The sequence below is a fragment of the Callorhinchus milii genome, unplaced genomic scaffold (assembly GCF_018977255.1).
Source record: "Callorhinchus milii isolate IMCB2004 unplaced genomic scaffold, IMCB_Cmil_1.0 Scaffold1, whole genome shotgun sequence".
NCBI classification, from domain to species: Eukaryota; Metazoa; Chordata; class Chondrichthyes; order Chimaeriformes; family Callorhinchidae; genus Callorhinchus; species Callorhinchus milii.
The window spans coordinates 104,854,704-104,879,710 of record NW_024704742.1 but is presented as its reverse complement, the minus strand read 5'-3'; the positions used below and the strand labels follow the sequence as shown (position 1 = coordinate 104,879,710).

At 40.0% G+C, this 25,007-nt stretch overlaps 1 protein-coding gene across 1 annotated transcript in view; it reads left to right on the top strand.

Annotated features, from left to right (window-relative positions):
• Positions 1-23,262, top strand: part of man2a1 (mannosidase, alpha, class 2A, member 1) — a 122,762-nt gene extending 99,500 nt beyond the window's left edge. Inside the window, exons 17-21 of the mRNA XM_042333961.1 lie at positions 2,595-2,736; positions 15,294-15,427; positions 18,489-18,686; positions 21,198-21,308; positions 22,940-23,262. Of these exons, the coding sequence (XP_042189895.1) occupies positions 2,595-2,736; positions 15,294-15,427; positions 18,489-18,686; positions 21,198-21,308; positions 22,940-23,092 (738 nt within the window). The 3' untranslated portion in view covers positions 23,093-23,262. The remainder of the gene's footprint in view (positions 1-2,594; positions 2,737-15,293; positions 15,428-18,488; positions 18,687-21,197; positions 21,309-22,939) is intronic.
• The last annotated feature ends 1,745 nt before the right edge of the window (positions 23,263-25,007 follow it).

The window sequence follows — 25,007 nt, the reverse complement described above, 5'->3', positions numbered from 1 at the left end:
TCAAATTCAAGGATTATTATTATTTAAGTTCAGTTCTCTTGAGTCTTTTTCAGAATTTAGAGCCTTAAATTCTGGAATCTAGAAATATTGCTCTTATCTCAGAACACTTCAGTGCTTTAATATTCCTTTAAAGACAAAGATAATCCAGCGTTATTTCAATCACAATCTCACTGTAAAGTCCCCTTTCAAAATTATCTGCTTCCATGTTGCTATAATTTGCAGGTTTTCCAGTTAGTTGTGAATCACAGAAAACCATACCATGTGAATGTTTCTGGGTAGATACACCTGTAATCTGCAGTGTTTAAAAACTTTGAAGTGTTTAGTGTCTTATATTTTTGCTGTGAGAATTACAGCAGAAGTTATGTTGAGCTATAATATCACAAATAAATTTGGATTTGACAAACAAAAGGCTTGTATGAAAATGGGAACGCAACTGAGATTAATGCAAGAAAGACAGATGCTCCCTGTGTTTCTGGCAATTTGTTCACGGGAAGACAGAAATAGGCTGTTTTCTAACAGATAATCAATGGAACTAATCCCCAAACCATCATGTTGACAGACATAGTTTTTGCAAGTGGATTAGTAATTAGTAAATATCCATTTCTAAATTTAAACTTTATTAAGTACTTAGTAATTATTTTGTAAGTAATTGGCTTCAAAAGCTATTTAATTACTAACAGAGCATTAATTTAAATAGAAATTGTCCCAGATGCATTAACGAAAACAAATTTAAAGAATGAATACGTTTTTAGCCTTTAAAACCAATACATACGAGAATTAATCATTGATATAATAGGCTTTATGGTGAATATTTCTGTTTTTGTTTGCATTATTTAAACAGAACAGAATTATAAGTCCATTCTCCCACAAAAAGGTCAAAGGATATTGTGTGATTTATTTTGGTCATTTTGCCTTTCTGGAGCAGATTTCCTCTAGGTACAAAATGCTATCTGTGATTGCACAGATTGTTTATCCTCTTCTGCTCCACATATTGTAGGCACGTAGAAAAGTCACAACAGGCAAAAAAAAACCTTTTAAGTGATTTTGATATCCTTGATATTATGCAGCCAAACTTTTCCCATGCCATATAAAAGCAGTTTTCCCTGAAAAGCCCCATCAATTTAATTTTGTGCCATTGAGAGTTTTTTCTTCGTGATGCCATTCCCATGTCAAAACCCTAAATAGTTTTGCATTCATTGTGTTGTGTGCAGTATGCTTCAGATGGTAAATTATTAAAACGTTCCTTCTGACAATACCACACCTGACTTGTCTATCTGTTACATAAACCAGCAAGGTGAAGCCTCTCTCAGATGCTGCCAAATTCTTTTTCTGATTGGGTACTTAGGTCACTCAATAATCCCTTTAGTCCAACAATACAGTGGTGTCAACAACATGATGGCTCACTCTCCTGATGGTCCTTCGTGTATTTACAGGAATATATTATGCACTCAGAGTGACTTTCGAGGGTTGGGGAAATCGTTTGGCAAACCTGACGGCAACAACAGAAAATCATAGAATAAGACATTTCACATTTAATGATAATTGTTGAATTTGTTTAGTAAATAACATTTGCTTTTAAAATTAGGAGATATTAAGACCTCAAAGATCCCCCTAGTCTATAAGTCCATTTTCATTTTATCTTAACATTTAAGATTATGCACGATCATGGAACATTCATAAACTCAGTCTTAATTTTAAGAACTGTGGAAAATCAATTCTTCCAAATTAAGATTGAATTTAAGAATTTTCTACAATTTTGCATCATCTTAAATTTAAGACAAAATGGTTTTGCTATGTGGTAAATGTAAGTTTTTTTTCAGAAAATGAAAGGGTTTGTGCACTAGGTTGAATGAGCATAGGTGGGCTGAATGGTCTTTGTTTTTTGATAAGAAAGACCAGAGCACCATTTTGCTTCAGATGCAACAGGAATTTAAAATTCCCACTTTATGGTAAAGTAGCAGCTTAGAGAAGCTGTATTATAATGCACAGTTAGACGTAGTTAGATGAGAATCGATAGTTAATGTGCAGTATAAATACATTTTTAGGTATATCAGGTCAATGCTGAGCACCACTCCCAAAACCTTACCTCTCAGAATCAATTCAGTGTCAGGATGAATCGGCTTTTGTTAACATCCAATTCCAATAGAATAATTAAACTTAAAACTTTTTAAAACTGTTTTCCCACCTGCTTGTTTAGGTGGATGATAAAAATCCCATAGCATTACTTGAAAAATGAATGGAGTTTCTCACGGAGTCCTGGTCAAAAATCCCCCAAATAAAATTAGTCATTGGCTGCCAGGTTTGCTTACAAATTTGGGCAGTGTGTTGGGCCTCGATTAATATTATTAGAGTTGCACTCCATCAGTGCTAAGTTGTATATGCAGGAGTAGCAGATATCAAGCCTGCTCAAATCTCTCTACTGTTGGAAGCCTGTCAAATGCCTATAATATGGTTATTGTATGTTCCAATCAATCCCCACTGACTTCCTGGGAAAATTGCATGTAACCAAGTATTTCTAATACATTTTTTAGGGAAAGCGATAACGAAATATATAGACGTAATTAAAGCTGACTAATTTCAATTTCTAACCCCAGATTCAACCACGGCAGACTTTGAGTAAATTACCTCTTCAAGCAAATTTTTACCCTCTGACCACAACTGCATATATCCAGGATAATGGTTTTCGATTGACCCTGCACTCTGCTCAGTCACTGGGAGTTGCCAGCTTAAAGAGTGGTATGTATTATTTACACATTTTTCCTCTAAAGTTTAATCATCTATGATCAAAATGTTTAAACCGTGTAACATATTGGATTTTTAACTATATTCCTGTAGGCCAAGTAATTATAGAGATGCATATCGTAAACAATTTATGATGAATCTTTCTCATCTGCAATGATTGCCTAATAAGACAGCTGCTATGTGTCAGCCTGGTTCAGTTAGTAGTCTTCTTGCTTCTGAGCCAGAAGGTTGTGGCTCAAGCCTCAATTCAGGACTTTGAACTCACATAGTCTAGGCTGACACTCCAATGCAGTGATGGGGATGTGTTGCATTATTAGAAGTGCTGTCCTTTGGATGAATCGTTAAACCAAGTTCCCATTTGCCGTCTTAGAGAGATGTTAAAAATCCCATGGCACTATTTGAAAAGTGAAGGGAGTTTCTTTCGGGGTCCTGGTCAACAATTCCCCAAATAAAATTAGTCATTGGCTGCCTCATTTGCTTACAAATACATAGTCACTACACTTTACAGTAAATCCTCTGAATCGCTTTGAGACATCCTACTGAAGTGAAAAGCGCCATATTAGATACAAAGATTATTTATTATCAGTTGTATTCTGCTGAAAGAAATGTATCTAATAATAATCCTTGCATTTTATATAGCGCCTTATCACGTCTTCTAGATGTCTCAAAGCACTTCACAAAATATACTGTAAAGTGAATTGACTATGTTTTGTGAGCAAATTGCATTTGCATTTATATAACATCTTTCATGTTGGGAGGATGTTCCAAGTTGCTGGATAGTGAAGAGTTTGCATCTGAATTGGAATAAAGAGGGGTTGAGGGCAAGAGGGGTGGAAGTTGGAAGATGACCGAAGACACGGTCGAAGAGGAATGTCTTGAGATGGGCCTTGAAGGAGACAAGGGAGGGGCTCCAGGATGGAGTTCCAGAGGATGGGGATCCAGAGGATGGGGCAGAAAGGCTGAAGACCTGACCACTGATGGTGGAGCAGGCAGAACATGGTACATGGAGCTGACCAGTGCCCGCCGAGCAGAGGGAACAGAGACGTTGATAAAAGTTTTAGTAAGTCGCAGAGTTAGGGAGGAGCAAGACCATGGAGGACTTTAAAGTGCGGTCAAGGATCTTGAACTCAATCCTCTGGGATATGTGGACCAGTGAAGACGGATGAGGAAGTGATGATCGGCTCAAGGAGCTTAGCGCGGTAGGAACACAAGCTGCAGAATTCTGAATAATCTGCAGCTTGTGGAGGGAAGAGTTGGAAAGTCCAGCGAGCATGGAGTTAGCATAGTTAAGTATTTTGTAGTGAAAGTATGGATGAGGAGAGAGGTAGTGGCGGAAGAGGGCAATGTTGCGGAGGTGGTGGAAGGCAGAACGAGTCAAAGCACAAATGTGGGGTTTAAAAGACATTTGGGGATCAAACAAGGCACCAAGATTCCGTATTGCCTTCATCTGACCTCAACAGTTTTACTAGTTTGAATATTTCTATTTTCTGCATCGGTTGTCTTTTATGCCCTCTCCAAAAGTGATTATGGGTTTAGTAATAATCTCCATGCCATCAGGAGGTGGTGCATGTCCCAATTAATTTCACATTGAAACCTTGGTCAGCGAAGAGAAGAATTTTCTCCCATCAAATTGGGCTAGATTTGAACTTGAATCCCAGGGTTAAAAGAAGTGTTCTGGCTCGCTACAACACCTAATTCCCCAGCTTCTACAGCAATAAGCTCACTGACATGTCACAGCTACCGTGTTCAAGTATATCTTCCATGAAGAAATATAAGTAAATGACTTTTAAAAAAAAGCTAACATATTATATTTTGAAAAATGCTATCGCTGGCAGTATATTTAATGGAGCGGGTCAGTCGTGGAGTTCTGCTGACGTTCAAAACCGCCGTACATAACTGTTTAGGGGATTAATTTCCTCCATTCACTAAATGTTGGGAATTTGTTGCAGTGTGCTAAGCTATGATGCTCTGTTTCCAAACTCAGCAAAACTATCACTGTGCACTTGTATTTCCGTTTTAAAGTGTAAATACTGCATTAAATATATAAATATGGAGTGGAATCATTTGCTACATTTATCCTTTGCTTAATGTATCATGTTTTGGATGACACTTTAACAGAAGCCCGTCCGGTCTGACTATTCTGGTTGGACATTAAAGAACATCCTACAAAAACAACAAAAATACATTTATATAGGCCCTTCATGGGGAGTAGCATCTTGGAGCGCTTAATAGTGGTGGAACTTGTCACTGTGGAGTCCCGTAGCTCAGTGGTTAGAGCACTCACTTTGCAAGCGAGAGACCTGAGTTCAATTCCAGGCAGAGGGCGAAACCTTGGGCAAGTTTCTTTACTCCACACAGAGCCTAATAATAATCCATCCAAAAAAAACAATAATAAATTGGTCATTTTCAATCTACGACTGTTTGTGGAACAATTTTTTAATTGTGAAAAATAATTAAATTTCAATGCCATCATTTAAAACAAGAAAGGAGTTATCTCTCCCAGTGTCCTGGCCAGCAATCCTTCAGTTATCATTCATTTCATGGATGTTAGTGGAACCTTGATGTGTGCGAATTGGCTGTGATGTTTGCCTACAAATATACAGTCACTACACTTGATAACAATTATCTGTGAAGTGCTTTTGAGAAATTCCAATATTAAATGTAAGGATTTTTTTAAATGATTATTGTTTAATGGAACACAATTTGTGGAACACAATCCCATTTGTCTCATGCTGCCATAAATATTTAATTAAATCACAAATTTGTAAGTTAATAACAACAGACGAATACAACGGACAGATACCCTGGATTTATTTCTATTAATTACAGTTTTTCTAGAATTCAAATTGAGCAATCAATAAGGAAAACAAGTGTGCACCATTTTAAGTTATCATGCAATCATAGAATTATACAGCACAGAAGGAGGCCATTCGGCCCATCTGGTCTATGCCGACTCTTTGAAAAGACCTATCCAAATCAATTCCATTCCCCCGCTCTGTCCCCGTAGCCCTGCAAACTTGTCCTCCCCAAATAATTATCAACTTCTCTCTTAAAAGTTGTTATCGAATCAGCTTCCATTACCCTTCCAGGCAATACATTCCAGATCCGAGCAACTCGCTGTGTGAAAACATTTCTCCTCACTTCCCCTCTATTTCTTTTAACAACTATTTTAAATCAGTGTCCTCGGGTTACCGACCCACCCGCCAGTGGAAATAGTTTCTCCTTATTCATCCTATCGAATCCCCTCATAATTTTTAAAACTTCTATTAAGTCTCCTCTTAACCTTCTCTGCTCCAAGGAGAATAATCCTCGCTTCTCTAGTCTCTCTTGATAATTGAAGTCTCTCATTCCTGGTACCATCCTGGTAAATCTCCTTTGACCCTCTCCAATGCCTTGACATCCTTCCTAAAGTGTGGTGCCCAGATCTGAATGCAGTACTCTAGCTGAGGCCAAATTTGTTATATTTTTGGATTACTAGTTTCTGGTTAAATATCTGGTTTAACTTAGTCTTATAAAATACCTGAATCTGAGGTACTGTGTTTGACAAAAATGCCTATGTACAATAATTATCTTTTGGATAGGATCCCTCTGCAGATCCATCTATACAGTATAAAAATTAGCGTAGGCTACTATGTAAGGTCAACTGTAATATTGCTGCCTGAATTTGCTGACATTCACTAAAAAAAGTTTAGACATTGCATCAATACAAGAGTAAATGGTAACTACATATGTGAAATCAACAGATAAGAAACCAATTTGCAGTGGCAGCCAAATATTATACAGGTATTGACTGGTATTTCATTGTTGTACCTGTGTAGATCTTCCTGTGATGAATATAAAGTAGCAGAAGCACTTCAGCAGATAATAACCTAATCAATGGCATATATTTACCCTCGGACAATTGTATTTTTTTTTTAATTCGGCTTTGCTGGATACTTGTCTTTTTCATATGTGGATGATTCTGGTTGACAAACACAACTGCACCAACCTCTTCATTGCACATCTATCAATGCTCCTCATTTAATTCTATCCTATGAAAAAACGAAATAATTGCTCTACTTGAAAACACATGAAACGGCTGTGGAGTAATTTCATCTTCATTTTAACAAGCCCAATCAAAAAAATGAATGTCTACATCGAGCCAGAAAATACAGAACACACAGGAGGCTTCCTGACTGCTGCAAAATCCATCGTTGATACATTCCACCTCCAGTTACTGTACTGTTCACTCATGTGAAATTAATAATAATAATCCTTACGTTTGATATAGTGCCTTATCAGGTCGTTTAGACATCTCAAAGCGCTTCACAGGATATACTGTAAAGTGGTTTTGACTGTGTGTTTTGTGGGCAAAAAAACACTAATAATTTTAATGCATAGAATTACATAGATTGTCCAACACAGAATCAAGACATTTGACCCAAACAGTCTGTTCTAGTGTTTATACTCCTTATGAGTCTCCACTTACTCCTTACTCCCTTCTATTCCCTTCTCCCTCATGTGTATATCTAGCTAACATCCAACAAATAACTATAAAGCGAATGACCAATGTTATCTGGGAGATTGGAGATCACGACACCGAGGAAATATTCCCTTCTATTTTTGAATAGTGCCATTTACCTCCTCGTCCTCCTGGATCTTTCTGCCGCGTTCGACACAGTTGACCACGCCATCCTCCTCCATCGCCTCTCCTCCCTTATCCACTTTAGTGGGATCGCACTCGCATGGTTCGAGTCCTACTTAACCAACTGCCTTCATTTCATCTCAGCAAATGATTTCTGCTCCTGCCCTTGCCTGGTCACATGTGGGGCACCCCAGGACTCCATCCTTGGCCCTCTTCTTTTCCTCATCTATATGCTCTGGGCAATGTCATCCGCCTACACGGGGTAAACTTCCACATGTATGCGGATGACACGCAAATCTACTTTGCCTCCTCCAGTACCAACTCCAGACCTGCCGATGTTCTATCAGCTTGTCTGGCAGACATCAAAGCCTGGATGAGCGTAAACTTCCTGCAGCTGAATGTGGAGAAAATGGAAGCCATACTCCTTGGCTCCTGTCAACATCTTTGCTCTTGTGGACCTGAAGTTCTCAACCTCCCTGGGCTCCAACTCAGACTCACCGAACCAGTGCGCAATCTATGCATCTGGTTTGACCCGCAGCTGTGTCCTTCCTCCCCCACATCCTGTCCATCTCCGCCACAATGCCCGTCTCCGACCGTACCTTACCCCAAATGCAGCCGAAACCCTCGTGCATACGTTTGTCACCTCCTGCCTGGATTACTCAAACACACTCCTCGCCGGTCTCCCCAGCTCCACTATACAAAAGATCCAGCTCATTCAGAACTCTGCCGCTCACATACTTAACCGGACCAAACTCCGTACCCACATCTCACCAGTTCTGGCCAGGCTCCACTGGCTCCCCATCACCGAACGGATCAACTTCAAGATCCTCACACCTGTGTTCAAATCCGTTAACTCTCTGGCACTTCCCTACCTCTCCGACCCCTCCACTCCCCACCCGGCCCCTCTGCTCGACTGGCACCGGCATCCTGCTCATCCCTCGCACTCTCCACCCCCACCGTCAGAGGTCGCTCGCGCTTTCAGCCACTATGCTCCGAAACTCTGGAACACTCTCCCTCAATCCCTTCGCCTTGCCCCCTATCTCCCCTTTTTCAAGTCCCACCTGAAAGCCTTCTTCTTTGACCATGCTTACGGCCACCTCCCACCACCGGACTCGGAGTCAGGCTCCACCACTGTTAAGCACACTGAAACGTTACCCTGCGTCGAGGGCGCTATATAAGTGATATCTTTAACAGATCCCATGGCACAACAACAACAGTAGAGTCCTGTAGCTCAGTGGTTAGAGCACTCGCTTTGCAAGTGAGAGACCTGAGTTCAATTCCAGGCAGAGGGCGAAACCTTGGGCAAGTTTCCTTACTCCACACAGAGCCTAATAATAATCCCTCCAAAAAAACAAAAACAATAATAAATTGGTCATTTTCAATCTACGACGGTTTGTGGGACATTGTTGTGCGCAATTGGCTGCCGGGTTCGCCCACAAATATACAGTCAATTCACTTTACAGTGTGTTCTGTGAAGCACTTTGGGACGTCCTCCCGACGTGAAAAGCGCTATATCAAATGCAAGGATTATTATTATTATTATAACATCAACATCCACCTGAACAGGTAGATGATTCCTCAGTTTAACATCTCATCTGAAGGATGGCACCTCTATCAATGTAGGACTGTATTGGAATGTCAGCCTAGATTGAGGACTGGAACCCACAGTTGTCTGACACGAGAATGTTACCAACTGAGACAGACGGACACCTCTGTCATCCTCTCTGATAATTGTTTTAAATAGTGCGGCCTGCACAAATAGTTCAAGTAGATCCAGCTTCACATAAGATCCTAGTTGATTCCCTAAGCAAGATTCAGCAATACACTCCTCTGTGGCACATTTTGGAGCTTTAACATGGTATGTTACTAGACTTATGTACCATCGGATATGATATTGATATTATCAGCCGTATAGATAAATGAAAGATGATAATGATTGGAAATAGGAAATAAAAACAAAAAATAGTCAGCAAGTTGACAAAAAGATGTTTAATTATTAATGGACCTGCTGTGCATTTCCTTCATTTCCTGATTTTAATTGAATGAATGTTTGAATGTTTGTGAATGTTTGAATCATTTAATGTGAAGAACATTTGGTAATCCCACTTATTATAGAATCATGGGAAGTTTAGAGCACAGAAGAAACCATTCAGCCCATCATGTCTGTGCTAACTGATGAGAACTGGTTCTTGGTGATGGTGCTGCTTGCCTGACTGTCTTCCTGACAAGAGCAACTGTTAGAAAGAAAGCACCTTATCAGGTTGAAATGTCTCTAGGCACTTTACAGTAATTACTGTTAAGTGTTTTGACTGTTTTTGTAAGCAAACGTTACAACCAATTTTACCTACCAAAGTCCCACAAATAGCCACGAGTTGAATCAGCAATTCATATGAGGATTGTTGGTCAGGACGCTGAAAAAAAATCAATTCTCTTTTACAATGTTCTGTTTGATCTTCAACAACAAGCTGAACAGGCAGATGGGACCTGGGTTTAATATCTCATTCGAAGGATGGAACCTCCAACTTTGTAACTTTTCCATCATACTGCATTGCGGTGTTAGCCTAGTGTCAGCACGGAAATTGCTCTAGTCAAGATAACAAACAACATCCTGTTCAGGCGCTGACACCATCAGCATCCAAGGCTGCACTCTCCACCTCTCAAAGACAGTCAGGAACCTCGGCGTTTTGTTCGACCCTGAGCTGTCCTTTCTCCCTCACATCCGCACCACAACTGGCACCGCCTTCCATCACCTCCGGAACATCGCCAGACTACGGCATTACCTCACCCCTCATGCTGCTGAAACCCTGGTCCACGCCTTTGTCACCTCAAGGCTGGACTATGGAAACTCTCTCCTCGCCGGCCTTCCCGCCACCTCCCTCCACACTGCAGGTCATTCAGAACTCTGCAGCTCGTGTACTGTCCCGCACCAGGCTTCGCGACCACATCACTCCCACCCTCGCTCGCCTCCACTGGCTCCCCATCCCCCAGAGGATTGATTTCAAGATCCTCATCCTCACCTACAAGGCCATTCACGGCCTTGCTCCCTCCTACCTCTCCAACCTACTATCCCCCTACCTACCTGCCCGTACCCTCCGTTCCTCTGGCTCCGGTCTGCTCCACGTCCCCCGCCCCAACCGCCCTACCATCGGTGGTCGGGCCTTCAGCCTCTCAGCCCCCAGGCTCTGGAACTCCATCCCCCAGTGCCTTCGCCGCTTCCTCCCTCTCCTCCTTCAAGGCCGGTCTCAAAACCTTTCTCTTTGACCGAGCCTTCAGCTCCCCTCTCGACTCTCTTCCCCCTCCTCGCTCCCTCCCTTCCCTCCCCTCACCCTGACCATTTCCCCCCTCCTCGCTCCCTCCCTTCCCTCCCCTCACCCTGACCATTTCCCCCCTGCTCGGGTCATGACCCAACTGTGCAGCGCCTTGGGACGTCCTCCTGACGTGAAAGGCGCTTTATAAATGGAATCTTGTTGTTGTTCATCTGTGACCAGGGCTTCTTCGGCCTCCTTGTCCTCTTCGATCTCTCTGCTGCCTTCCTCTCCTACCGCTCCCTTTATGAGCCCCTGCAATCAGATTTCTGTGCTGCCTACAGCACGGAAACTGCTCTGGTCAAGGTCACAAATGACATTCTCTCCATCTGTGACCAGGGCTCCCTCGTCCTCCTCGACCTCTCTGCTGCCTTTGATACCGTGGACCACTCCATCCTCCTCCACCGCCTCTCCTCTCGCCTCAACCTTCAAGGATTTGTTCTTGAATGGTTCAGGTCTTACCTCTTACACTGTCTCCAATTTGTCTCTGTCAACGGTTTCTCCTCCAGCCCCCGCACAGTATTGTGCAGTGTTCCTCAGGATTCTGTCCTCGGTCCCCTCCTCTTCAACCTCTACAAACTCCCACTTTGTGACATCATCCACAGACATGGGGTTACCATCTGAAATGCTGTACACTGTCCAGCACCTTGGGACGTCCTCCCGATGTGAAAGGCGCTATGCAAATGTAATCTTGTGGTTGTTGTTTACATGGATGACACCCAACTCTATCTCTCTGCCTCCACCCTCGATTCCAGGACAACTGACGTCCTGACAGAGTGTCAGACATCAAGTCCTGGATGGGATCTAACTTTCTACAGATGAATGTCAGCAAAACTGAAGCCCTCTTGATTGGCTTGCACCTCGGACACTAACAGCATTAGCATCTATGGACGCACACTCCACCTCACCAAGCTAGTTAGGAACCTGGACTTCTTGTTCGACCCTCAACTGTCCTTTCTCCCCCACATCCGTGCCATGACCCGCTCTTCCTTCCCCCACCTCTGTAACATTGCCCGACTCCGCCACTGCCTCACTCCTCAGGCTGCTAAAACCTTCATACACACATTTGTCACCTCAAGGTTCAATTACGGAAACTCCCTCCTTGTCTGCCTCCACAACTCTTTCCTCCACAAGCTGCAGATCATCCAGAACTCTGCAGCTCGTGTCCTCTCCCGCACCAGGCTCCGTGACCCCATCACCCTCACCCGGCTCCACTGGCTCCCCATCCCCCATAAGATAGGATTCAAAATCCTCGTCCTCACTTTCAAGGCCCTCCATGGCCTTGCCCCTCCTACCTCTCTGACCTACTGACCCCCTATCAACCTGTCCACTCCCTCCATTCAGCAGGCTCCGGCCTGCTCCATGTCTCCCAAGGCCCAACCCGCCCTACCATCAGCGATTAGGATTTCAGCCTCTCTGCCCCTCTTTGGAAATCCATCTCACAATAATAATAATAGTAATAATCCTTGCATTTGATATTGCTCTTTTCACGTCTTCTAGATGTCTCAAAGCGCTTCACAGAATAGACTGTAAAGTGAATCGACTGTATATTTGTGGATGAAAATCGGCAGCCAATTGCGCACAGCAGTGTCCCACAGTCGTGGATTGAAGTTTTTTTTCGTGAGGGATTATTATCAGGCGTGTGGAGTAAGGAAACTTACCCAAGGTTGCCGGGAATTGAACCCAGGTCTCTCGCTTGCAAAGCGAGTGCTCTAACCACTGAGCTACAGGACTCCACTTCACCTTCACCTTGCTCCCTCCCTTCAAGGCACAACTCAAGACCCTCCTTTCGACCAGGTCTTCAGTCGCTTTCCTACCTCTCTGCCCTACCTCACCCCAACCCTGCCCCCCACGCTCGGGTTCTGATCCCTAACTGTTCAGCGCCTTGGGACGACCTCCCAACGTGAAAGGCGCTTTACAAATGTAATTTTATTGTTGTGACTACTAAGCTCAATTCCCAACTGGGTCTTGAACTCACAAGCTAACCCTAACCTAACCCTAAGCAATAAGTGCTGAAAACTGAGCCAGACTGATGCCTATGCAGCTAACAATAAGTCTGTGTTGTTGGATCATTAGAAACCAACTGGGAAAATAGATACCCCCTGAATGGAACTTCTAGATTCATTTAATTCAAGCATGTATCTTTCATCATAAAAATAAAACTATTATTTTCACGTACTTCTGGCATAAAATCCTTGGTGACCCATCGCACAGTGGTAGCTAAACTATTGTGGAATGCAGTGAATCGTTTTTATGGATCTGGCAAATTAAATTTTCACAATTCCAGGCAATTGCTGTGAAATTGATTTGATACCAAATCACAATATAGAGATGAAAGAAAACTGAATGCTGAAAATCTAAATTTAAAAACAGTAAATGCCAGAAAAGCAAATTCAGCTTCTGAAAGACTGATTGATGCTCAGATTTAAATGATGAACGATCAAATCTCAAATTGCTACCAATTTAGTTACATTTTGTATTGATGTGCAACCTCACAAAACTAGGTTGGTAATCTTAAAAACTATTGAAAAAAACTTTCACCCCAAATGCAATCAATCCACTTTACAATATTTTGTGAAGCGCTTTGAGACGTCTCAATGACGTGATAAGGCGCTATATTAAATGCAAGGATTATTATTATATTATTATTATAAACTTAAATTTAAATGTCTTTTTGAACATTTTCTTTTTTTGGGAAAAGATGTTAACTTGTAGTTAAAATTCAGAAACACTAAGTATTGAATAAAAATATCCAATGGTTTTCTCCCCACCCATAACATTCTCAATGCTGGCTTGTGAATTTGTCACAGATTGCTATCACTGCCATTTGGCAGGATTGCAGCTTTCACAGAAGAAAATACTCAGAGTAAAGCTACAGTTCCACAGAGTCGGACTCTGCTAATCAGAAGGCACACTTGCAATCCGGCTTCTAGGACATAATTATTGAGAACAGTGTAGTGGTGGTGGTGGTCGTGGGGGGTGGGGTGAGGGAGTAACTCCAGTTATTTCCTATTCAATAATTAAGGAATTTCCACATCTCATCTGCAAATTAGGAGATTAAATTCTAAGGATGAAGAAAATGTATGAGTTAATTATGTACAATATATTTGTATTAATTATTTAGTGAATTTCTGGATTAATTATACACTATTTCTGTAAAGTAAAATAATAATAATAAAATAATAATAATCCTTGCATTTGATATAGCACTTTTCACGTCGGGAGGACGTCCCAAAGCGCTTCACAGAACACACTGTAAAGTGAATTGACTGTATATTTGTGGGCGAACGCGGCAGCCAATTGCGCACAGCAATGTCCCACAAACCGTCGTAGATTGAAAATGACCAATTTATTGTTTTTGGTTTTGGAGGGATTATTATTAGGCTCTGTGTGGAGTAATGTAATTAATTATGAATTTACTTGCTTTATATCTATGGATTCATCATATTAGAACAAAAACGTTTCATTTGATAAAATTGAGATGTCTCAATGCTCTTCACAAAGTTTCTGTAAAATATAGTGTCTGTGTATACTGTACAACACCTGATGTGCAAAACAAAGGCTGAATTTAAAATTCTTAAGGTGATGATACACGAGCTGGATGATATCTGACAGGGCATAAAAGTACAGTTACATAGTAGAATTGTCGTTTGTGTAGGTTTAACAGGACAGGAACATTTTAATGTTGGTGGAGTAGAAGCAATATTTAAGCTTAATTGACCATTACAGTACCATTTCAGTTGCACAGAAATTAAAAACATGTTGTAGATCATAAAAAAATTAAGCTTTTTTTTCATAATATATGCAGTATCCTCCCGCATATCAAACTCCATATCTTATCACCCCAGTCCTGGCTAGGCACCCTAGGCACCTTTGTCGAAGATCAGATCGATTTCAAGTTCCTCACACTCACTTACAAATCACTTCATGTCCTAGCACCTCCCTACCTCTCCAAACTGCTCACACCCCACTCCTCTCCCTGCCCCCTTTCTTCAGTGTATTCAGGCCTTCTTAGTGTTCCTTCACCATTCCATTCCACCATCAGCTTTCAGTGCTGTCAGCCACTCAGCCCCGAACCACTGGAACTTTCTTCTTCAATCCTTCCACTTTTTCCCCTCTTTCTTCATCTTAAGATCACACCTGAAGACTTTCCTCTTCAACCATGCCTACAGTTACCTCACTTTTCTCCCCAGTTCAACGTCAACGACACCATTGTTAACCACTCCAAGAATATACCCCATATGAAAGGCGCTATGTAAATGCATATTGTTGTTGATTATCAATTTACTGAAAAATTCTGTACTTTGACTACTGTACCAATTCTCCACTTTTTAAATTATTACGGTAGTGTCAGATTGTGCAATCATTCTTGTTATTTTCTTTCCTGAATTAGACACTTTGGCTTACGGAAAAGAGCTGCTTAAAATTTCGGGTTTAGTTGTTAAAAGAGTTCATTTGAGCTTCTTAATACATTTTTGTTTTTCTATTAATTTCATCCTTAGTAAATAATTAGCATTGTCATGAACCTTGATGTCCAGAGTGGCTGCTAACCACAATAGCTTTGTTTAGCATGCAGAATTGCATGTTCATGTAAGTGCAATACATCTAATTGACGTTAACAGGCCAGCTGGAAATTATAATGGACCGTAGACTAATGCAGGATGACAACCGTGGTCTGGGTCAAGGTCTCCAAGACAACAAAGTAACAGCCAATTTGTTCAGACTCTTATTGGAGAGAAAAATTGGAGTGGATGCGGTAAGTTCAACTATACAATGGCAACATTAATTTGAGCAATATTCCTATTTTGTTTGGTCAGCCATGTGTCTGACCTATGCAGAAACCCATCACCATACTTAAAAGTGTGAAAACCAGACTGCTGAGTTCCACACATATAGGAAATTCTGTGTCTGGAATGGAATGCACACTCTCTCCCTGGAGGGATTCACCCTGTTTACTTAATTCCGGAGAGTATTAGGTGCAAGTTGGCAAAAGCGAAGGTTTGGCGTCCCCACAGTGTGCTTTGGGATACTGCTGGAGCTTAACCTATATAGCTTGGCATTGATAGCCTTGCCTGGCAAGCTTCCCGCTACTTGTCTAGGCAGGACCACCCTGCCTGTTTGTACTTTGGCTTGCAGGGTTAACAAGAGCTGAGTGGAAAAAATCCCTGCACCTTGTGCCTATTCTGCCCTTCCATCAGCAGTCATCTGGAGTAATGCGGCTGCTCCTCCTGGCTCAGGAAACTGGCTACTAAGATCACCATAGAGGGTTGACTTGATTCCGATATTCCATTGTCAAACATGTCAGCTCAGAGTCAGCCAGCGCAGCTCTAGATTCCCACTTTCGTTGCACTGGAAACAAATATTGAAACAAATATTTTATTACTGTAAGCCATAGAAAGCAGCAAATTATGTATTAGAAATTAATATCATTCTGAAGATCAAACTTAATCAGGTGCCAGAAAGAGAGAATAATAACAGCTCAGCATATTTTCCTCTGCCCATGTCACTATTATGCATTATGGTGGTAAGAACCACCTACTTTCTGATGTACAATGCCTTGGAATGTCCTCCCGATGTGAAAGGCGCTATATAAATGTAATTTTGACATCCATGGCCTTGCCCCCTCTTACCTCTCTGACCTGCTGACTCCCTGCCAACTTGCCCGCTCCCTCCGTTCAGCGGGCTCCGGCCTGCTCCATGTCTCCCGCCCGACCCACCCTACCAATCGGTGGCCGGGCTTTCAGCCTCTCTGCCCCCACACTCTGAAACTCCATCCCACGGACCCTTCCCCTCGCTTCCTCCCTTGCCCTCCTTCAAGGCCGGTCTCAAGACACTTCTCTTCGACCGTGCCTGTGCTCGCCCTCCCACCTCTCTGCCTTCCCTCACCCCTACACCACTCCTCCCCCATGCTCAGGCCCCGACACCTGATTGTTCAGCGCTTTGGGACATCCTCCCGAAGTGAAAGGCGCTCTATACACGTAATTTTGTTGTTTTTGTTGTACTTTCTTGGGTCTGATCCCAATGAGGGTGCACAGCATCCTAAAGTGCATTAAAAAAAGCCTTACCTTTAAGGGTATACTCCTGGCCATTTTTTAAAGAAACAAACTTGCATGGATTTAATAATACTGTACATTGTCAATGACTTATCTGTCACAATCCATGCAAGATATGCATTTGATCCCTATTGCATGGACACAATGCAGATTTGATACTTTTGCCTCACAGTCCTTTTTGATTATGGTTGTGGATTCACCACCTGGTTTAAACAGGAACACTATGCATCAGCTTAATATCTCTGTCAGATTTACAAAAACTTTTAAAATACAATTCCAGTGTCAAGTGCAGGCTGGTTTGAATAATTTTGTAGAAAAACATATTCCAGCATAAATCAAGGAATGTTTAGAATCTGTACAAATTCATTCAATGTAAATTCATTCAAAGCCATTGCATTATTATTCTGACATGTATTACATTCTACCAAGGCTGTGGAAATAAGAGATTTTGAATCCACATGACCTTTTTTACACTAATGTGACAAAGTATTTGTAGTGTTCACGTGCAACCCTAAAATCCCTCGGAGAAAATCATTGTATATCACAAATTAACTTGTATTTGATAGTAACCAATTTTAGGATGTACCAGTATCATCATTGTTGAAATTAATGTATTATGAATTAATCCAGGATTAATGAAAACATAAGAATTTTTATTAACAGCAAAAGGACAATAGGTCTAATAGGCACTTCCTTTTTCCATTGGTGTCAGTCTCAATTGCTTGCCTTCTCATCAGATCTATCAATCTGTTCTCTTTTCAGAAACCTCACTTACTGCCTCTGAAAACACATTTCTATTATTTGCTTCAGTGTCCTTTCCTAGTGTTTTAATCCACAAGTCCATTGTGCTTAGGATAAAAAAACACCATTTACACCTGATTTCCATTCTTATATGGAATAAATGTTTCCTGCAGAGACATTTCCCTGTACCGGTGAGAACTTGGCTCCGACCACATCTCACCTTGAGAGTCTTTTGACACACGTGATGTTTTCTGTGATTGAAGGGGGATAAATTCAAAACCAAATCTGCGGAAACATAATTTTAGTGAGAGAGTGGTAAATGTGTGGAACAGGCTCCCTAGGGAGACGATGGAAGCAGATCATGTCAATTCATGTAAATGCAAATTAGATAGATTTCTTTTAGAAAATAATATTTTGGGATACAGTATATAAGTAATTTGAGACATGACAAGTGAAGTATGTTTGGAAGAGCTAGGTAACTTTGGATCTAAGGTTCCCAAAGCTTTCCACTGTGATGGTTGACTAATCCATACAGAATTAATTGCTATCAACGTCTCCATTATTATTGTGGTATGCGACTATCAGGATGATAGTAGGTGGACAAGATAGACCTGGATCTTTTTTCATCTAGAAATTCCTATGAATAGTCATGTGACTAAAAGCACAGTCAAATAGAGAGGCTGCCAATTCATCAACCATTGAGTTGGGTAAATTGGCAACAAGAGGGCATAAACTCAAGATTATTACTAGCAGCTTAAACGACAGCTTGGTGGTAAATAACTATTGACACCTATAAATCCCTCTTTAAATATATGTTAGCACACAGTGCATGTTTAGACAATGTTTGCACATGGCACAGAATAGATCCCGCTGATGCCATGGTCTCTTTCATCTGGTGAAAAATATGACCTATATATTCCCATGTAAAATATGTGTGCAGTTGAGTTGATCTTTTTGCTGAATAACTGCTTGTTATTGAAGTTGAGAAAATGCAGTGTAATTCATATTGTGCATATCTTTCAGGAGGAGAGCAAAACAGTAGTGAATTACCAATCATTGTTGAGCCATATAACATCTTCCTATCTGAATCACCCAATTATTCCAATGCCTGTGAACATGAATGATGATGGAATCCCACCACTATCCGACTTCTTCAGTCCTCTTACATCATCCATGCCATGTGACATGCATTTACTTAATCTGAGAACGATAGGAGGAACGGTAAGGTTGATTTCTGCTACTTTTCTAAAAATTACAATGTTTTGAGAAATAATTTAGTAGAATTAGAGATCTCTTTAGGATTAATGTTATCCAATGAAAAACTACAAACGTCATGCAAGATGATGTACTGATCCAAAATGTTGCAAAATCATGGAAGAAAATGGTCTCATTTGGCATTCATTTCAAAATCTCTTGTCTAACAAAATGCATGGCCAGAATTTGTCCTAGTAAAAAAATAAGTGGTTGTATACAATCTACGATGAAAAGGAGTACTACTGATCATTCTTTTAAAAAATAATCAAAGCCAAATCAAAAGGGTTGAAAAAGAAGAATGAATTAAATAAATCTCAAACTAGAAACTAATTACGGGTTGGAAAAAAAATTGTCATCGAGCCATAGCTCAACCACAGCTTGAATCTTACTTCAAGCGTCATTTGAACTGGGTGAACCAACCTGTTTCTCAAATCTGTGTCCTGGTGGATTAAAACAGGGAATAGTATTGATGGAATCCATACATTTCCAGTAGACTGCAGTGTCAATCCTCTTTCTACTGTTTCTCAAATCTGTGTCCTGGTGGATTAAAACAGGGAATAGTATTGATGGAATCCATACATTTCCAGTAGACTGCAGTGTCAATCCTCTTTCTATCTATTTATTGTGCTACCGATGTGCGAAACAATTACAAACAAAAGGGAAATAAATCTCATTGTATGGAATTACTTGTTGTGCTAATACTGCCACAGTTAGACAATTTTGACAATTTTATGCTTGCACATACTGTTGTTTTCTGAAATGTTCATTCTACAGCAAATGGTTTAAAACTATAAGATTCCAGACATTCAAAATAATCTTTTTCCCTCAGATATACACTACAAATATATCATATACCTTACAATGGAATCTGCTAAAAAGAATACCCTCTTTGTAATTTAAATATACTTATTTATAGATTCTGTCTTTTTAACTCTTTACTCGATGTGTATTTCAAACAAAATTCATGGTGAAGGACTGTGGAATATGATCCGTATACACTCGTGATATTTGTGAAAATATAATTGCGTTTTTTTTCCATTGTAATCATCATGAAGCATGACGCTATTACGTTAACACAATGAGTTGTAATCAAATGAGACAGAATTGCTCCTAATCTTAGTGTCTCAATAACATGTAGACAGTTTCTCCAAAGCCTTTCTGCTGATCACCCCCACCGGGGGAGAAGAATGGCATAGGGCAGAAAGGTCCACCTGTACCAATGGACCCTCTACCCTGAAGCAGCTCCGATGATTGACAAGGAGATCTCAATGACTTACTCCAGAAAAACAGGCTGCAGGGAAATTGTTTCAGGAATGAGTTTGGAAACTACAAGGTTTCTCTGACATCTGAAAAGTAAAGCTGCTTTACAATTACTGCCTTCATTTCCTTACACATACAGCATTTCTCACAAGATTTGAGCAGAGAAAGTCGAATAGCTTGGACTTGAACATATCTGCTCTGAGCATTGATCCACCCTTTCAGATCCTTTGCAGATTGGATGTTTTGTTATAGTTTAAGCTTCTTAGAAGCTTGATTTGATGATTTCACTCAAACAAGACAAATTTATCTTCTTATATATTGGATATGTTGCTGTGTCTCAAGCTGAGTGTTATTGCAGTCATTTGAGGGGGTATCTTAACATCAGTACCTCTTTTAAAAGCAGTTCAAATAAATAAGGTATTTTTAACATCCCATATCATGGTGCCCAGCATATTGGGGTCATCAGTAGATACATAGTGGAGGTACATCTACGATATGCACTGTGTGTTTCTGATTTCTGGAAGTCTATAATAAAAACAGGGAGACAAAGATCCTTCTTGCTCATTAACTCAACCTCCAACAGATGAATATGCATCATCCAAATGTGAAACAATATTGGTCACATTTAACAGTTTGGGGCCTATTGGTTATCTGATCTTTTACTTATACTTCATAAGCATCATGGGCCTGTATTATAAAAATGTCTCCTGTGTAACCTCAGTTTGGCCTATGACTCCATGTATTTGAAACTTTGGGGGGGGAAGGGTGGCTTTGAACTTTATTGAATCACTGCAATCTCTTTACTACCCCCTCCTTTTGAAAGAACAAGAGCAAACTTCTAGTATAAGATCTTGAGAGTTTTGGAGGACTATATAACCAGGTCGTCTGATATGATGATAGATTGGAAAGTGAAAAGGCAATCTATTAATTTGCATGTTGAGATTAAGCTCAGTTCAAAACATAAGGACGACAAATAGTTGCAATGGTAAGTTGTCAGCCTGGCTCAGTTGATAACAATCTCGCCTCTAGGTAAGAAGGTTGTGAGTTCATGCCCTATATATAGACTAGGGATTATTAGATTATAATCTAATATGCTCAAATTTTCTGAAAATTCTGCAATTTTTTAAAAATTGTAAGATCATACTGCAGATAAGATATACTGTTCATTGCAATACATAAAGAACACAAATATGAATGTAATATGATTTGTAATTGCAGGAGGAAGGAATCCCATCAGATGAAACTGCCCTGATCATCCACAGAAAGGGTTTTGATTGTAGATTTTCAAATAAAAACACTGGACTGCTATGTTCCACGACTCGGGGCAAGGTAATATTGCAAGATTCTTCTATTGTGAGCGTCTGAATTCCTGATCAAATTAAAAGTTAGGGAGTCCTGAGCTTAGTGGTTAGGGCACTCGCCTCGCAAGCGAGAGGACATGGGTACGATTCCCAGACAGGTTGAAATGTTGGGCAAATTTCCTTTCTCCACACGCCTCTGTTTACATAGCAGTAAGTAGGAACCCAGTTGTTAGTCGATTGGCGGATCGCTTTTCTGGGGTAATAATCCTCTCAAAAAAAATAATAATTTGATCACTTAATCCACGACTGTTTGTGGGACACTGCTATGCACAATTGGCTGCCGTGTTTCACCCACAAAGTATACAGTCAATTCACTCTCCAGTATATTCTGTGAAGTACATTGAGACGTCTCAGAGACATGATAAGGCCCTATATCAAATGTAATTTATTATTATAAAATAGTTCATGTTGTTAGATTTAGAGCATTAAAGTTCTTTCTTGAACTCTTCTCCAGTACATTATATGTTTTTTTAAAATCTGAAATTTTTTCTTGAAAAAGGGTTTAAATTTGTCCAGTTTCTCCCTAGTACTCTTGATCTCCCTGGGCGCACAGCTTCTAATAGCTAAAGGGGTAAATAATCTATTACCTAACCTCTAGACGGAAAAACTGAGGTCAGCGATGTTTCCTTGGACATTCTTCACTAATGTGGCACTACGCTATGTTACTGTGTCACCCAAAGCAATCTGGTTTTGAATCCACTCGCTGGCAATTAAATATTCTTTATCTTTTTAAGTAACAGTTGCTGAACCCACAATTGTTATTTTAGATTCCTTGGCATTTAAAGCATGACATGGACCATGCACTTTGACTCTATGTAGATTGCTCCCCTAAAACAAAGCGGAACTTCCTTCAAAAGGATATTGGAGGAAAGACTAAATTGCTAAAAGACAAGTTAGTGTAATTGGCTATACCCTTATGAGCATTAACAGAGTAATTGGTGGTCACCCACTATCAAGGATTTCGTATTGTAAGGCCCTGCACTTGTTCCCCTATGCTGCCATTTGTTCTGTAGCTTCTTGCTCTAAGAACCAAAATATTCATTCACAAGTTTCTGTATGTGATGACCCCTATTTCTGGGTAGTCATGCAATAGTATTGATGTATTTCACAGAACATAACGGGAAGTACACCTAGTAGTAGAGAGAGGGGAAGGAGGTCACCATAGGCACAGTTGAAGAGGTAGTTTTCAAGGTGGGATTTGAAGACAGATAGAGAAGGGAACGAGAAGGAGGAGTCGAAGGAGGGAGATCCAGAGGGTAAGGGCTTAGAATTGGAAAGCTAGGGCGGGAAACAAACAGCAAGTCCTACATGTGTGATGCCGACTTGTGAGATCAACTAGAGGTCTCAAGTACATAGAATTCTCTGCACTTTACATCTAAAATATTTCTTGGAACGTTCACACCATTTGAGCTATAATTTTCCTGTTCAAGCACTTTTTCAATCCCATTGCCATGATACATCATATTTTTGTAATACACTGGAACAAAATTACTTTGGGATTTTCTGAACAATATTTTACATGTTTTCTAGTGGCCTGTACGTGCATATAAGATTTCTGCTTCTGCAACTGATTGTACTGAACTTTTTTTTCCCCTGCAGATTCCTGTGTTCAAACTCTTTAAAAATGTTAAAATTCAAAGTCTGATTCCATCATCCTTGACTTTGATGCATACTCTACCAGAGCCCAGTAATACTAGTGAAATACACCTGAATCCAATGGAGATAAGTACATTCCGAATTCGGTTAAGATGAATCTCGCTCCTACTCAGATTGCCTGATAAACTGTTATAAAAATTGCATCATCTACGATCCTGAGGCGCAATAACTATAAGCACATTTTACTAAGACTTCTGAAAAGCATTGATGCATTCTTTTTTCAAAAAATGTCAAGTCTACTGATTCAATAGAAAAACAAAAATCAAAGGCGGGGAAATTTTTTTTTCATTTTATTTTATGAAAAAAATGTTATGTTAGAAAAGGTGAAAAAGTGAAAACTTTCTGTCTTTCATGCAACAATAAACAAGAAATCCATTTGGGTCAATGAACTGTTTTCTCACAATTCAATTCTCAGGTTATATTTCTGTAATACAATGCTAATTGAATGAAGTAGCATCAATATCTCAATGGGTTAAAAATAAACACAAGAGAGCAGCTACACTGAAGAAGTGAATCCCACTCATTCATCTACTAAGAATAGCTTAATTCTGCTTGCATTTAAAGACCTGTCCCCAAAATAATGTTAAGAACATGACCAAAAAAAAATAGGTTATTGAATCCCTATGTGTGAAGATATTGATTCTGTGACAAAGTGCAATCTTGTAAGTGCAAGAAAATTTGAAATATGATCTGGGAGGCAAGAAACAAGAGCTCAAGGATGAAGTCTGAAATGAAAGCAGTAAGATTTCAGAATTAACACTGGAATGTTTTTAATTTGAGGTGCAGAATTATTGAGCTGTGGAGAATTCTGTCTCATTACTTGATTAAATGGGATAAGTGCAATGCTTCAGCAGTAAATTGTAATATCTGCATGAGTGGCTACAACGGTGTAAAATATGTTGGTAAAAGGACATGTCTGTGTTGCCAACATTAGTCAGAATAAATTTTGTTTTATATTCCAAAGTTGCAACTTGTAAGTCTGTGCCTTATAATGATCATACATTGTATACTACACAGTACTATTTTTTNCCTCTCCTTATTTTATAATCCAGTCGCAGAGTGTTTTGGTTCTATCTTATAAAATGTATGTGATCTCATCTTACAGGGCTTAAAGGGTGTAAATGCAAATAATATGTGCTAAATATATGTGTCATTACTCACATGTTGTTATCTTTTGTTTTCTGCCTTTTGGTGACCATTTGAATGTACTGAGCGATAGAATAGAATCAGCAATAAAATGCTGTTGACTTCTATATATCATCAGTATTGCCAAGGATGATAAAGTGTATTAGGATTCTTTTAATTATTAAGTACATGAAAGTGTGCTCAAATGACTTCTTAAGTTTTAAATTTCTTGCATGATTTTGCCTAAGGTAATATTTAAGTATTTCATTCCTTAAATATCCTAGTAAATTACTTTCGTTTTGTTTAATGTGCCTTCATTTTGATTCTACTGAAATCTCATAATATTATCGAATATTTTAGAAAGACTTGTACAATGTGAATTGGCATGATCATATTTTTCTCAATCTTGTACTGTGTTCATTTACATTTGTGTGTTGCAACTGCATTTGCTAATGTAAGTATAGTACTAGTGTGTATGTTCTGGACTAAACAGTAGTGCCGTAAGAAGTACCTTATAGTGTTGTCAGCTGTTTGCTTGAAGGTGCCCACACTTAAATCAGTTTTTCTTAACCTTGCTTGAAATGCCCAACTTTGGCCAAGCATAGTTTAACATTTTGTTGTGCACAAACAGGTAATTGGATGAGCTTCCAGAGATGTGTGGTGTTTTATTTGTGTGCATACAAACAAGTCTGTATACTTTTGTTGTATACAGTGAATTCACTAGTGAATTCAGTGTGTTTTTTTCTTTGATACTTATATAATTCCAGGCTTCTGTACAAACTTTATCTCGGACAAGGTCAGAACATTTATTCATTGACAGTAACGCTGTATATGGTGTTCACTCTACGAAAGAAGTCAATAACATCTCTCCAGACATTTACTTTAA